The sequence below is a fragment of the Glossina fuscipes genome, unplaced genomic scaffold, assembly GCF_014805625.2.
Source record: "Glossina fuscipes isolate IAEA_lab_2018 unplaced genomic scaffold, Yale_Gfus_2 3, whole genome shotgun sequence".
In the NCBI taxonomy this organism is placed as follows: domain Eukaryota; kingdom Metazoa; phylum Arthropoda; class Insecta; order Diptera; family Glossinidae; genus Glossina; species Glossina fuscipes.
In genome coordinates, this window is record NW_023998417.1 from 14657239 (window position 1) to 14672217 (window position 14979).

At 35.3% G+C, this 14979-nt stretch overlaps 1 protein-coding gene across 1 annotated transcript; it reads right to left on the reverse strand.

Moving 5' to 3' along the window:
- Positions 1-328: 328 nt before the first annotated feature.
- LOC119634594 (homeobox protein bagpipe) lies at positions 329-1707 on the reverse strand. Its single transcript, XM_038028843.1, has 2 exons — positions 1226-1707; positions 329-1116 (listed from the first exon to the last, which is right to left on the reverse strand). The coding sequence occupies exons 1-2, from the start codon at positions 1656-1658 to the stop codon at positions 329-331; spliced, it is 1221 nt and encodes a 406-aa protein (XP_037884771.1). The 5' UTR covers positions 1659-1707.
- Between the last annotated feature and the right edge of the window lie 13272 nt (positions 1708-14979).

Consider the following 14979-nt stretch of genomic DNA (forward strand, 5'->3'; position numbering starts at 1 on the left):
TACTCTGTTGGAACCCTTTTTTGTCCAGTCATTTTCAAATTTCCAAGGGAGCCACATGCCTTTCGATTTAAAACACTTTCGCTAATTGATATAAGCACTTCTACACCGAGTAATATGCTTTTAATTTTTATTGTAACTCTTCAAAATAAACGAACAAAAAATACTTCCAGGAAAGTTAGACTTACGCAAAAAGTTCTACTAATGACGCACAAATGCACGAGTGAATCTTAAAAGTTATCTTAAAAGTTAATTAAAATTTGAACTATCACACCATAGTTTGACTCGCAAAGCTGCCAAGCAATTGCAACGATATTGATTCAAAGGACAATTAATCGATTTCCACATTTTCTTCGTTTTCCTGATGAATCGATTTGCTCTCCTGCTCGACATGTTCTGAAGCTAAATTGTTTGAGGTAATAATATTAGCGGGACTGGTGCTAGGTGACGAACAGTTATTGTCCAAGTAATTGGGCGAGGAGGATGCTGATGAATTGCTGAAGAAAGCTAAACTCGAATTACCTTTGGAGACGGGAACTGTCGAGTTTTGCCCATTAAGATGTGGTGGTGGTATAGGTTGGGGAATTTTAACATTGCTGGATGAATGGGAATAAAAATATGGAAATGGAACACCGTACGCCATTTGTAGTTGATGTCGATAAATGCTGAGCAGGGCTGGATCTAAGCCATGAGCACCGTAAGAACTACCAGGCGGAAACATGTGAGCGTAGGCGGTAGTACCATCTTCTCTTACAAGCACTTGAACTGGAACCCGTTTACTGGCGGCGGCAGCCGACATGAGAGCAGCTTCGTGCTGTTGTATTTGCTTCCGTTTCGTTTTGTAGCGACGATTCTGGAACCAGATCTTTACTTGAGTCTCAGTCAGGCGCAAAGTTTTTGCCAATTCCGAACGTTCCGGACCGCTTAGGTAACGTTGCTGAGCAAAGCGTCGTTCCAACTCAAAAACCTGGGCGTGACTAAAAGCCGCACGAGAACGTTTCTTGCGATTTAAATGCCCGCCTTGTAAGTCATCAGTTAAAGGTGAAAACGATCTGCCGTTAGCATGCGTTACATACGCTGCTGAAGTTTTGCTAACGGGGGGAGGAGGCGAATCGCAATCTGCACAACAAAACACCATTTATGAATATTGATTATCAGATGGAAAAGAAACATTTTCCAGAAAAAAGTTGTATATCATGACTTTTTGGCGATCAAAAAGTACCTTTACCTGTGTCATTATTAACACTACGTCGCATGTCCAACGGGCAGTCATGACGACTGCCCTCCCCTAAAGCATTTGAAGACCCAAATAAGGCAAGTTTCTGCTGCATATAATCACTGCCAGCGTTATTACTATCCGGTCTGTAATAATTCGCTGAACAAAGATGTTCGGCTGTATTTTTTATCTCCACATTAATATTCGCATTGGCTGCATTATCCGACGGCAGGGATAAATTAAATTTTGTAAACGAATTTAAATCACGGGTAAAATGCTTCAGACGGGTTTCTTCCATCCTCACTTCCGTATCAGATTCGCTATGCGGACACCGTTTTTCGGAATGATCCCGCATAAGTATATCATTTATTGAGAACGGTGTTGTAAAGATTTTGCCGATACCAGCTATTGTCGGACTCGTATTCTTTTCCATATTCGTCAACATTATTTGGAATAGTACTTTAAATCTTCAGCAATTAGCCTTTCACACGTCTTATCTATTTGCTTAACACTCAACGAATATGACAAACTCTCTAAATATTTTCCTTAAATACCGTAATGATCTTCTCGAACGCAAATAGCGTTTCACTCCAATAGCTCTCGAGTACAATGAATACATTTTTGAATATAACTTTTTATTTCCTACAAGCACAGAGGGAGGATGTTGCTATTTATAAACATCGTCACGATAAATATTATGAAGCAAATCTTCAACCACAATAGCATCTCTCAGCTATACTCACTTGTCTGCGCAATGTTAGTCAATCGTATAACTTTCTCCCACCCAAAGCCATACTACTGTTTATATGCTCAATATGAGTACAAATTATCATTAGCTGATTGGTTGTTAGACACTTTGGATGAGTTTTTCGTATATGTTACGAGATATTTTCTCTTTTCTTTGCTTTGGTTTTCTGTAAAGATGGGGTTCTTTCTAACTACATTTCCTTACATTTCCTACTTAACAATTCAAAAAAATTAAAATCATATCTTCCCTTAATGGAATTTCGTACGTTTAAATTTTCCCAGCTATTAAACATAAATAAACAATTCAAATAAAAAATATTTATATTGCTGTTACTCCTGGTAGAAACCCTTAAGTAAAACTTTTGCGGTAAGAACTTACGAAGGAAGAAAACGCATTGTTATGAAACAACCTATAACATATAGGTAAAAATGGCGACTTGTCGTTAGGTGGAGACGTGTTTCTTGCAATGTATGTGGGCCTGACAAAACATTTGTCTCAGATTTCAGATCTTTATCAGCTAGATGAAGAAGCTTTTTATGACATTTTCTTTTGTTTTCCTAGACCGCTACACTTTCCTAGGTACGGCAAGTGCTGTTGCGAGTTGAACTTTCAATATTGACGTGGGAAATTACAGCAAGAATCTCGGTTCATACTTCAAGTGTTTCTTTCTTCCATCTCTGATGTCGTCAGCTTGAGAATTTCAACAGAGGACAAGGGGAAAGCGGAAATGTCTACATCGTTTCAGAATGTCGAACAAAGGGTGGATTCTAAATGTTGAGCTAATCAAGAATATATAAATGCATAAGGGGAGTTTTCAAGCATATTCTTCATCCTTCAATGGTTGATATACAAACAGCATTTCTTGGCTGAGCAGATCGTTAAAAAGTATTCAGGCTTCAGGTAGTAAGTGAAAAATTCCTTTTAAGAAGTACTTTGTGCAAACTTTTTGATTGTTTCGAATTAACTGTTCAGGCCAGATGTGAGCAACTGCCTGCGTGCGGCCCGAACGCAACTCGTCCCGTTTGAAAAATCACACAATTCAAATAGCAATGCTGCAAATGGGTTTTATCTGCTTTGCCTACTGCAGTGGTATGAAAATGGAAGTCACCATTTTCGTCAACAGGCCGATTACCAGCAATCTTTCGACGAATCAAAAAAAAATTTTAATGAATTTCGGTACTCGTAGAAAAATGGGAGAAAAGCCGAGACTGAGTATTTATATCTGTTCATCTGAAATTTGCAAAAACGTATTACGTCTTGAGCGATGTAAACTTTCGATTTACACTCAGATTCTGCTTGACCCTCCGCTGGCGTTATGATCCACGTTTAGGGAACGAGGTGAAAAAATTTGCACCTTTGAACCCTCTTACCTAGTTTCTGAAAACAACACAGACATTAATCCGTTAGTTAAGCCAGTATAACGATTGGGACTAAAACCAATGTAATCAATGATGTTTTTTTTACGTATTTATCTTACTGCAACGAACTTAAACTAAGCAAATATTTTTACTGAACTTTGACAAACTATCGCACAAATCCACTAATTCGGCTAATTGAGTAGCTCGAAAGCAATTCATTTAACGGTGTGGATTTTGCATGCGATTGGTAATGATTTTGTGAAAAGAAATAGAAACGGAAAAGACGCTCACTGTGCTATGATTGGGTGGGCATAAGCAAAGCAAAAACAAAAATGGTCGTTTTAAGCACATAACTAAATTGAGTTTAAGCGAAAACCACTCAAGTGCTCTCGGCGATTAGTGCCACTCATCGAGAAAAGTCTTATTAATATAACATCTCGCTGACAACGCAATACATACGAACGAATTGTTATGCGAGGGTATGCTGCACTGCTACAGTACTCAGTGTGCGCGCAACCTACCTTTTACACCTTGAGGGCTAAATAAGCATTTTATTGCCAATTGAACGATTTCATATTTTATGGTTTTTTATCGAGCCCTTAAGCCAATATAAGGACTATGTGATGCGAATCTCTATCGAAGTCGACCGTAACTGCAAAAAGTGGTTGTTATTCTTTTTGTGGTCACCTCAACGGAGATTTTTTTGTATTCATTTCATAATATGTAACTCGTTAATTGTGTTACAATTCAATGAGTTTCAATAATACTTGAATAATTAGCCCATGCGTTTTGCACACACGTCAACGCGTTAGCGGACCACATATATCGAACAGAGAATAAAATGAAAAGAAGGGAACCACTTTTTTGTGATTGTTGTTGCTCTGTTATGACTACTTTTGATGATGACTCTCGAATTAAGTTGAACAGGAAATGTTGAATGCTTCTTTTGGCGTGATCACGTGCTTTGATAGGATTACTGGTTTTAGTCAGAGGCGATTGTAATAAGTTGATTACACACATTTTTGTCTTAATATGCTTCCTATTGATTTTTAGCTTTTTTATAATGGCCTCGATTCTTTTTGCGTTAAGATTGTTTTTTTTCCTTTTACTTTAAATCCCTTTAAAGCATTTGTTTGATTTTCTATGATTTATTAACAGCCACTCCGAGTGTTCAGTCTTTTGCTTGCGCACAAACAGGGATAGTGATGTTCGTAGCTTTTATAAGAAATATAATATATTTGTATAATAAATTGAAACCAACAACTCATCAATTTTCATAAGAGTTCACTTTCCTGCGTATTCAATCTAGATTAAATAAATAAGTATTTTTATATCTCAACTAAATAAACTTTATCTCATTATACCGCATTTATAGTAAATAAATGCAAACATACTTTCTCTTTTCTCCTATTAAATTTATTACCCCGTAAGTGGTTTTATACAATGTTTTATATTATACAAACAAGAGGGAACATTACACTTGCCGCTCCTCAAAACAGTAAACATTACTTGCAATACTGCACATGGTGCCTATGAGGCTTGTATTAGAACAGACAGACAGAAACTATTATCCTTCATTTAACTTGTTCAATTTATAAATGTTTATTAAATCTTACACCAAAGAGAGGAGAGAAGAAAACAAATAGATCTAATTGCAGTACTAATATTGCAAATAAACCAACCATAGCGATGTTTTATTTGGAACATAGGACGATAAAAATTGACCTTTAAGCAATATTGAGACTATCACTGCTCCGCTTTACACCTCAATCAAAAATAACCAGCAAAGTTGTAGGCAGCACTTAAAATGATGCTATTATATGAAAGTCCGAATATGAATAATAAGGGAGTAGTGCGATCTGCTGTCGCAGTCACCTAATAAAGACTTTCTCATGCAAGGAATTCGTGAAAATTCAAGCCAGATGACAATAACCAAGGCGTAATTATTTTGTATGAATAACTAAAGACGATAGGTAGGGCAATTGAATTAAGACAGTGAAAGTTAGTGTACTTGGCACAATTGTTGACGGCATCCGAATTGATTCTCTTTTTTTGAAAGGCGTAAACATGATATCAGTAGTACTTTTACATTAAGCAACAAGCACTAAATAAGTTTTCACATTTTTTTCAAAGATGTAGTAGCTTGTAAATATTGTAAGCCATAAACTGTCCATAACTGGAGCTTACGCAGTGAACATCTTTTCCTTCGAAAGTTGGCAGAACTCAACTACATTTTTGGGTTAAACAGTTCATGTTGAGTTCAAATCTAAACTTTTAACAAACAAGTGAGCATTTGTACACCGAATCAGTAGTTCACACTATTTTTTATTAATTTTTTTATCATTTAAATCTTTAATGTCAACTGCAAAATATATAAACGGAATTATGCGTATAATATCACAGTCAAAAATAGTTGTTATATATGGAATGATAAGTAATTGGATGGACAAGAATATGTGTACATGTGTAAAAAGATTCCACCACACTGCACGACAAAATTCAAGCTTTCATTTAAAAATCTGATCATAGTTTGGAACGCAGAGAACAATACCGTTAACTCTTAAAAAGTAAAATTTGTATTTGATGTTGGCGTTTTACGATAAACTTGAGTTTACTGTGAATGCCTTATTAGGCGTCATTGCCAGCTCAAAACGAATCAAGCTTTAGCACAGACAGAGTGGTATAACAAGGTACACCATTGCATTTCCGTTTCCCGTTTCCTGTTTGCAACTGCAATCAGTCAATGACTGTTAACATTGAAAGAGTTAAAACGTCAGCGCGTTTCTCGTATTTTTAAGTATAAAAAATTTTCTGTATATAAAATTTGTCTGCATGAATGGTCCAAGGAAGAAACTTCTTGTACAAAATTCTATTTATTTCTACATAACTAATGTCAATTGCCAAAATATGAAGCATTAAAATATAAACTTACTTTTGAAATCTTGTGGACTCCTCGTTACGCTGGTTTTGTTGAAACGCTCAATCTATTGTAGCAACTCGTTGCTTGTAAGGTAAACAACACAAAATTTAATCACACACTCACTCGCGCACATTTATCTCTTTTTGTCTCTTTTTTGAAAAGTAAATCCGATTACATACCACACCAAAGTGGGCCTTAAAATCACGTCCTTTTTTTATTTTTCTTACAGCGATTTTTTCAAAGACAATTATTAAAATGCGGTAAACACAATATAATTAAAAATGATATGTAGGAGAACTTTGAATTAAATTTCTTTGCACTTTTTTACTTCTTTTCGAACCACGCGCTTACTTCCGACTATAATCAGAATATAAAAACGAAGACGACGGCGAGTTAAATCTATTATATTCCTCCATTTTCAAATATTTCCGGTTTTTCATTAAAGTCGCATTTATGATTCATGTCCTAACTTTTCATTCACTTTATAATTGCTCGCTTCTAGGTGGAGTACTTATAGAAGAATTGCTACTAAACTGTATGAATGGAAACAGAAATCTTATATACATCTATTAAGGAACATCGTTGATAGAAGTATTTATCAGCAACATATTCAATAAAAAAATACAAATTTAGAACTTTCGTAAACCGTAAACCTTACGAACGAACTGTTTTTCTTCCAATATTAATGCCACAAAAACCAGAACTTCTTTTAAAGAACAACAGCTAAAAAGACTTCATATGATAGGAAGGATTGACCTCAGCACTTACATAAATAACCAACCAACCGTTCTTCATCATAATTTTTCAATTAAATGGGGAAAAACTAGTGTTTCACTGCAAATAACGGCTTTTCGGATCCAGAGCTGGTCCTAAAGGCTTTTCCTTTTAGCATTTTTTAGCCATGAGTTACTCACACAATCCTGTTTACGTAAAAGCACTGCAGGTATATATCAACATTGGAATACTAATCAACAAGTATCCATATACAACATGAACGCAACTATTTGCCCCTTTTTTTATAAATCAGCAACAACAACTATTTCGTTTCGTCAAAAATCCGATTGAAAGAAACACATACTCTCAGTGAGTTTTATCGTTTACAAATTTGTGCGTCTACAACAAAACACCTGATTACTTCTCCTTTCATTTTTTCTTAAGCCGAGATGAAAACGCGAAAGCAAATAAATATCATTGAAATACAATGAATATAATATAGTTAAAATAATATAGTTATATTAATGAATTTTGATTTATAAATAACTTATTTAAATGTTCACACATTGCTTTAACGAAACATCCACTCATCCCCAACTACAAAACCGAACTAAATTAAAAAGATGGTGGCGACGATGTAAAACGACTAATCCTCGGAGAAAGCTGTGTTTTTGCAAAAGTCACACGAACACCCCAAACATTCCTTCTATTAACGATTGTGAAATAAGGTAAATCACACAAATGTAAAAAAACGGTTATTTAGAATATTTACTGTACACACAAACAAATATGCTCTTTTATGTGTATTCTATATAATATTGCTCACATTCGATTTATGATTTATCTACATTTTCGCACTTAATTTTACCGAGTTACCCACTCACTTCCGACGGCTCCAAAAAACTGCGGCTTTATGAAAACGAAGGTGTAACTAACTTCATGAAAAAGCTCTAGCCAATCACAAATAAATGAATTCAGAATCACCTGATCACTGAAACTCCTCTTATTAAGAAAAACAACAACTATTTTATATACATAAGGGCATTTGAGCAACATATACTTTTGTATGAGATTAAAACATATATATTTTTCTAAGGTTGTTGGCAAAAAGTCGATAGCATTCTTAATTTTCCCAAATGTGGAAGTTAATTTTCAATATTTTGGAATTTTTTACACTTCTAATATGTCCACTCGTTTCCGGTTTTTCATTCAGCTCGCATTTATGATTCGTGTCCTAACTTTGCTTTTCACTTGTTTCTTTTGCTCACCTCTAGATGGTGCAACTGTAAAAAAAGTTTTTAACAATGTTTGCATTCATAATATTTGTTTAAGAACGTTTTCAATATATTGAACCATAAGCATACATATATATATAGCAACACACCTTGTATGAACAGAAGTACATAAATATTTTTACTAAAGAATTATTTTCTGAATGATTTAAGTTTGCCTGGCTGTCTAAGTGATGTATTCTTGTGTTCAGCCTGTAAGTCTTAATTTTTAAGTTATTGTAAAGAAAATTGGTACACAGACAATTTTCCGTCCAAGAGAGATTTTCATCAAAAAGGTTTGGATATTATCATGTTTACGACCACTCTTAGTTAGTCAGCCATCCATCTGAAAAATATGTTTCTAATAAAAAAGAACTACAATTTAAAATATTTTTAATGAACGTTAGTAGAAAATAGTGTTTTCGGATTACTAAACATGAGGTGGATGCTTTAAATTAAACGGATCCTTATAAGCTTTCTTATAAAAAGGCAGCTTTCACATCATAACATGATCAACATATTTGCAGAGTTTTACGATACTAAATGATCCAGAAAAGGGATTAAGGATTTACTTCTGGACCACGTACGTCCATTTCTTTCTGATATATATACGAGGTATTCTCAATGGCGTAATATCGAAAAACCATTAACAGAGAGAGCAAACGACTAACTATTTAACAGCGCTGCTACTGTTATTAATAACACAAACAACAAGAGCTCCAGAGATTTATTTGTTATTTACGTAGAAGAAGAAGAAGAAGAGGAACTTTTTGCTTTGTGTTCGAAAACTGAATATTAAAAATTTTCATTGCGCCACAGTATAATTGTTGTTGATTGAATAGTGACCATAGACCATAATCTCTCAACTTGCAGCAGGAGTAGCATTGAAAGCCAAGTGAAAAATCGAAAAATCCTTTCGGCTTGCAATAAGACCACAAAACAAATGCGGAGCTATTGAGCGCCGGTATATGTAATCGACAGTGTTCTTGTATATATTTACAACTCTCAAGTGGTTTTATTAACAAAATACACTCAAGTTTCTACGCACGCAAACACACACACACGCGCGCGGGCGAACACAAACATCAATCGTAGGACGTAGGACGTGCATAGGTTGTATTTATCGTACATTTGTAATTGTTTCAAAATTGTTTTGGTTGCCTTGATGGCAGAGTTTCGAAATACGAGAACGAATGGCGCTTAACTTCCTCTCTTTGCTAACATTGTATTGTGCATAGCACGCAGATTGTGTAATGTTCGTTGCGGCATTGCACAACCGCCATTAGGCGTTGTCGTCTAATATCTAACCATAACATTGAACGCATTTTTATTGTTGCGCCAGAGGATCAAAGATCTACAAGCCGTTCCCCTATATTTGTCATGTGCCTTGTCCTTTTAATTGTCAATAGTCATTGCCTTCATTGTTGCCATTAAAATCTATCCCTAATTGTTTGTTGATGGCGGGTTCGAAACGCCAAAGTGAAAATTTGGGACGAAATTGTTGAATATATCATTGGGAGAAGAAGTCTCTACTGGGTCTTCTGTGTGAATAACGAAATTACGATTTATTTTCTTATTTTCTTTTTTTATTTTTTTTTTTCAATAAACAAACAAACTTTCAAAAGTGTTTGTATATTAATTACAAAATTTATAACAAATTTTCTATTATGTTGTTTTTTTTATTTATGTATTTTGGTTTTCAATTACGTTTAATTAATTAAATGTCAAGTACGTACGTTGCGTCACATAACATAGTAATTCACTTTTTATCTGTGAACTATGTTGATGCGGCTTCCTTCATATTTTTCATTGTTTTCATCAACATCCATATCCGATATTTTTGCTGCACACAAGCAAACACACAAAATTAACTTACTTGCTCGCCTGTCAATTGTATCTCATCTAAAACTTTGACGTGGGAATTATTCATAAATCGTTAAATCTTCAAATCTTCAAATCTTCAAATCTTTAAAATTTCGTTCCATTTTATGAAGGTTTCTGCTTAAGTGCTTCACATGCTTTTTTGTCACAACACATTTGCCTATCAATGTGATGAAAATTTACGATTTATTTAGCTTTTCAATTCTGCACTCTAAAGGGTGGATCAGCTTTTTACTCAACGCTTATTGTGCACAAAATACGCAATTATCAAAATAAGTGCAGATGGACTTGTTAGTGCTCAAGAGTGTACAGGAATCGCATATGCACCGAGTCCGGAGCAATCACGGTTCAGTTTTTCTTGCTCCTCGAAAGAAGCTTGGAGCCCACATGTGCGTCTGTCCATTCCTAGTTTTGATGCCTACTGCTGAGAAATCCATATTCAATCTTAAATTATAACGGCTAGCAATAACAATTTTTTTTTTGTACTCTGCCCGTGAAGATAGCTCTCTAAAATACCAAGCTTAGATGGGTGCGTGCTTCAAGCGCTATAACTGATTTAATTTGTGAGGCTTGACATAAGCGAATGTAAAAGTTTGCTGAAAATAAGTAAAGAAAAAACATGTTTTAATTTGGGAGGGGAAGTTATTATCATGAAGCCAGTTGGGCATCTTTATCTGATGCCCTGTAGTCGAAGCGTTTGCTGTTTACATAAAATATAACAAACTTTGGATAGACTTGCATCAGGTAGGTATGATAAGAGACACTCTAGGGGCTTTCCTCGTTCGCTTTGAATATATCCGCGTTCGAGAAGTGTGAATGCTTCAAATGAAACGCATCCTTTGGAGATTGCACTAAGCAAATGATTATCAAAAGTAAAAGTACGGGATCGTAATCCGCTTATGCCTATAAAATCCAACTTCGTTTGAAACGTGTTCCACGACCCATATAACAACTTGGCAAATGCAATTTTCAAGGCTTTTCTGTTCTCTTACTCGCATCGTCCTACGCGAATACTTTCATAACATCTGTCTATCTTCATCTGCAGACTGGTTAGAACTGAATTAATTGGCCGCAATATAACAAACCCTAAGGAAATGGAACAGAAAATATCATTTGTCCTTTCCCGATTTCTAAGGGAAAGAAGCCTAAGAAAGGAAAGAAATATCGCACAATTGCGCAAACAACATACAATTCCGGACTCATGTACCAGGGCTTGTTTAGACGTGGCTTTCAACGCGATAACACATTTTCGTTTTCGTTGCTTTGAAATTTCTTCGGAATTTCGAAATAAAAACCGTTGCATGCTTGCAATGCAAAAACTCATATGCCACATGTAAACATAAATTTCTCTATTATATAACATTCATGATGATAGATGACCAAATTCTTCTTCGAACTTAGGAAAAGGCACCAAACGCAAGTCTAGACGAAAATCTAAACAAAAAATCGAAAGATTTGAAAAGCAAAAAATTCATAAAATATTTTTTACAGGGATCTGCGACAGTTAGTGCGTCGTCGTCGTCGAGTAGTTAGAGTGAAGTTATTCAAATAGAAAAAAAAAATCAGTCCTCCACCAACAATGCTATTTAATGCTTAAGATGTGTAATATGAAGAAAGGAGACACTCGCACGCAGTGGTGGTCAGCGGAGGTGGGCATGAACGTATGTGCGCACAAAACATAACCGAAACGATTTGTTTAAAACATAAATTATACAAGAAAAATATGAGACCAAGAACACACACTTATTAATACAGATATGAACATACATATGTATATGTACGACGCCTAACGAGGTGGAGGCGTTTTATTTGAATTCAGAAAAAGTGATTCAAAGGCGGTTCGCAGCTCATGTTAAACACTGCAATTAGATAGATGGCGATGACCTTAGCCGGCATTAATGCGTGTCAGTCTTATTACGGAACTGGGCTCTATATTAAGAAAACAACAACAACAACAACAACACTTGATTGATTTGTAACCCCAGCTAACATAATAAAATCGTATAAATCATTTTAGAGATTGAAAAAACAAATTTGATGCCTGAAGTGTAATCAGCTGTATGTACATTGGCTGTGAAGAAACCACAACAAGTGTTTCCTGACTCCCCTCCCCCTATCCTTCCCTCCCCTGCCATCAAAATCGAAAAATATTGCCGATGAGTTTTTATTTATTTTGTAATTGATACACTATTGCTTTCCAAGCATAATTCATTTGGAAGAAGAGATGGAAAGAAATTGTTTTTCCATTTCTTCCCCCAAAATCATTCTATTCCTTCCATGTGTAGTGCAGTGCATACGTATAGAGAAGTACGAAATGCAGTACGCAATGATATGATATGTTTCTGTAGTAAGCTGTCATAAATGTCGAAATGTCGGCCGCAGTAAAGTGCTCTGGATACGCGTACGTGAACGAAGTTCTCTTACTTGCATTTAAATAAATTTATGTTACAGTTGCATTTCTTGTGTGTATTTTCAGATATTAAAACACTTTATCTTTACTAAATGAATTGCACTCATACCCACAAACATTTTAATGAGAAAGGCAACCTTTGTTGCTTATTCAGTATATTCTTCTAATATAAAGATGTGACGAAAAATTCTGCCGTTTCTCTGCATATGTGAAAAATGGAAGAGCTGCACGCCATGTTTCACTCAGCCAAGAAGCTGCTACTGATACATTACGACATTAATTTGTTCTATCTACCAGTTAGATACAACGAACACAACTTAAGCAATTATCTGCCATTGATATCAGGTATTGAACTGAGAAAAGATACTGGTCCCAAAAGTGTAGAAGGCTGTAAAATAATGTTTCGAAGTTCCGAGGAATGTTGACAGTGAAACCACGCCCAGAAACCGGGGTATATTTAAACGAATCCCTTTAGCTGTTCACGTACCTCTTAACGTGGTTTAACTCTCCTGTCAGTTTACAGATACACTAAGGATCGCAGCCTTAGCGTAGTTAGTTACACAAATAAGTTTTGCAGCACAAATGATACGACATAACGTTGACTCATGCTGGTCGTAGTTCTTTTAGGCGTTGTTGTGATCCTCTTTTAGGAAGCTTGAATAGCTTATTATTTTATAATTTGGAAATCACGAAAATGGTTGGAACTAAGAACAAGTAATCGAAACGAAACGAGTTCCGCTTCCTATGCGTAGATATCCTAGAACAAAAAATTCTACTCACCTTAAAGCAAACAACTTTTAGGCGAATGGCAAGAGGATCTCGACTAACAATTCAATGTGCGGTCAATATTTACAGGGAAGCCGATGGCCTTAGATGATGCTAGTCCTTGAATTTATTTCTCGCAACGCCGTAGGAACGACCATCACGAGTTAATAAGAACGCAAATGCTCAAGATTCGAACGGTTCGAAGGATGTATTGTTAGCTAACGAAAAATGTAATGCAATGTAAAGGAAAAAGTTTCTTATGACCAGACGGCGCTTTCCTTCAAACTCAGTACGTACGTTTACGGTAGCAAAGAAGGGGAAATGCCTTGCTGTACATATATTTTCATTTTTGTGTTTTTCGTTTTCTTTTTTTTTTTTAGATCATTTCAATGGTAAACAATAAAATAAATAAAAAATTGATCATTTCTTTTGATAATATTGATTTATAATTGAATTAGACTCGAGAACGGAAAATAAAATGAACAGCAAATCGAAAAAGAGAATTAACAAACATTTTATATGCATGAAATTAATCGCATATGTCGGGAGACAGCTAATGGACGAGATCTGGCATACGCGTACACGTTGGTGCATGCAGCGCCAACCAAAAACAAACAAAACGAAAGGGAAAATAACATTTAAAACGTGATAGACTGGCAAGGCATAATATTACTTGAACTCGTAGATAAATTGTCGAATTTCTATTGAACACACCACGCATCACGCATACATAAGGTATTGGAAATTGCAATTAATGCTTTTACGGCCAATAATTTGTTGCACATTATCGTCGCATCGCTAACATATTCAAAAAAATGTGAAAAAAATCAAAAATTTCCTATGCATTTTTAATAATGCAATCTGATTGAATACACGCGGTCAAATACAAACACACGCATACATATATATATATATACGCATACATATGTATTTAAAAATTAATCCTTTTGCTAATGCTGCATATAACTTGATTTAATTTTACCAAAAAATATCAAGATTCCTTTGCTGCGTTTAACTAACTATGAGAACACGTTGTTCTATCAACGTTTTTGACTTATCTTAAGGACTGAACAAATTGTCTTTTATACTAAAGTATAAAGTATAACGCATTCGACATATTCACGTGCAGAACACTTGAGTAATTAATTGCAAGCCGGCCGAAACCCCCGCAGATGAACGCAATGTAGGCATTATCGATGTGATTGATGTGATGTCATAGATATCTAGTAAGAAAATTACATTCGACTGACAAAGAAACGAAATCTTCATGCTCCACAATATCGGGTGGACGAGCAATATTTGTGGAATATACCTGGAAACTTTAATCGCATGTCAACACCGACCTGCATGCAAGAAATTCCAATGTTTCTGACCATTTTGAAGCCATAGGATAGCTTGCCGTTGGCATTGTACAGACAGACAACCGGACAGACGTGTATGGGTATGAAAAGAGAATTACTCCTACAAACATTCATAGCATCACAACTACTCTCGACATTAATATTCACATCGGGAGTCATCCTTCTACAACACTGCCCCGACGACGTTTAATCTTTGTTTCTGAAACTTATCAGAGCGATAGATTAAAAGCATTCCAAGACTTGAAAATACAATATTTTCACATGAGTATACTATAGAATAATTCATTCCTTCATTCATTCCTTCTTTTTTTAAATCTCCACTTAATTGCTTATCTTTT

Excerpts from the sequence above, each read along its gene's own strand:
- LOC119634594 (XM_038028843.1), bottom strand. The coding sequence starts at position 1,658 with ATGTTGACGAATATGGAAAAGAATACGAGTCCGACAATAGCTGGTATC. Across the intron at positions 1,117-1,225 it reads TAGTGTTAATAATGACACAG|ATTGCGATTCGCCTCCTCCC; the intron begins GTAAAGGTACTT and ends TTTGTTGTGCAG.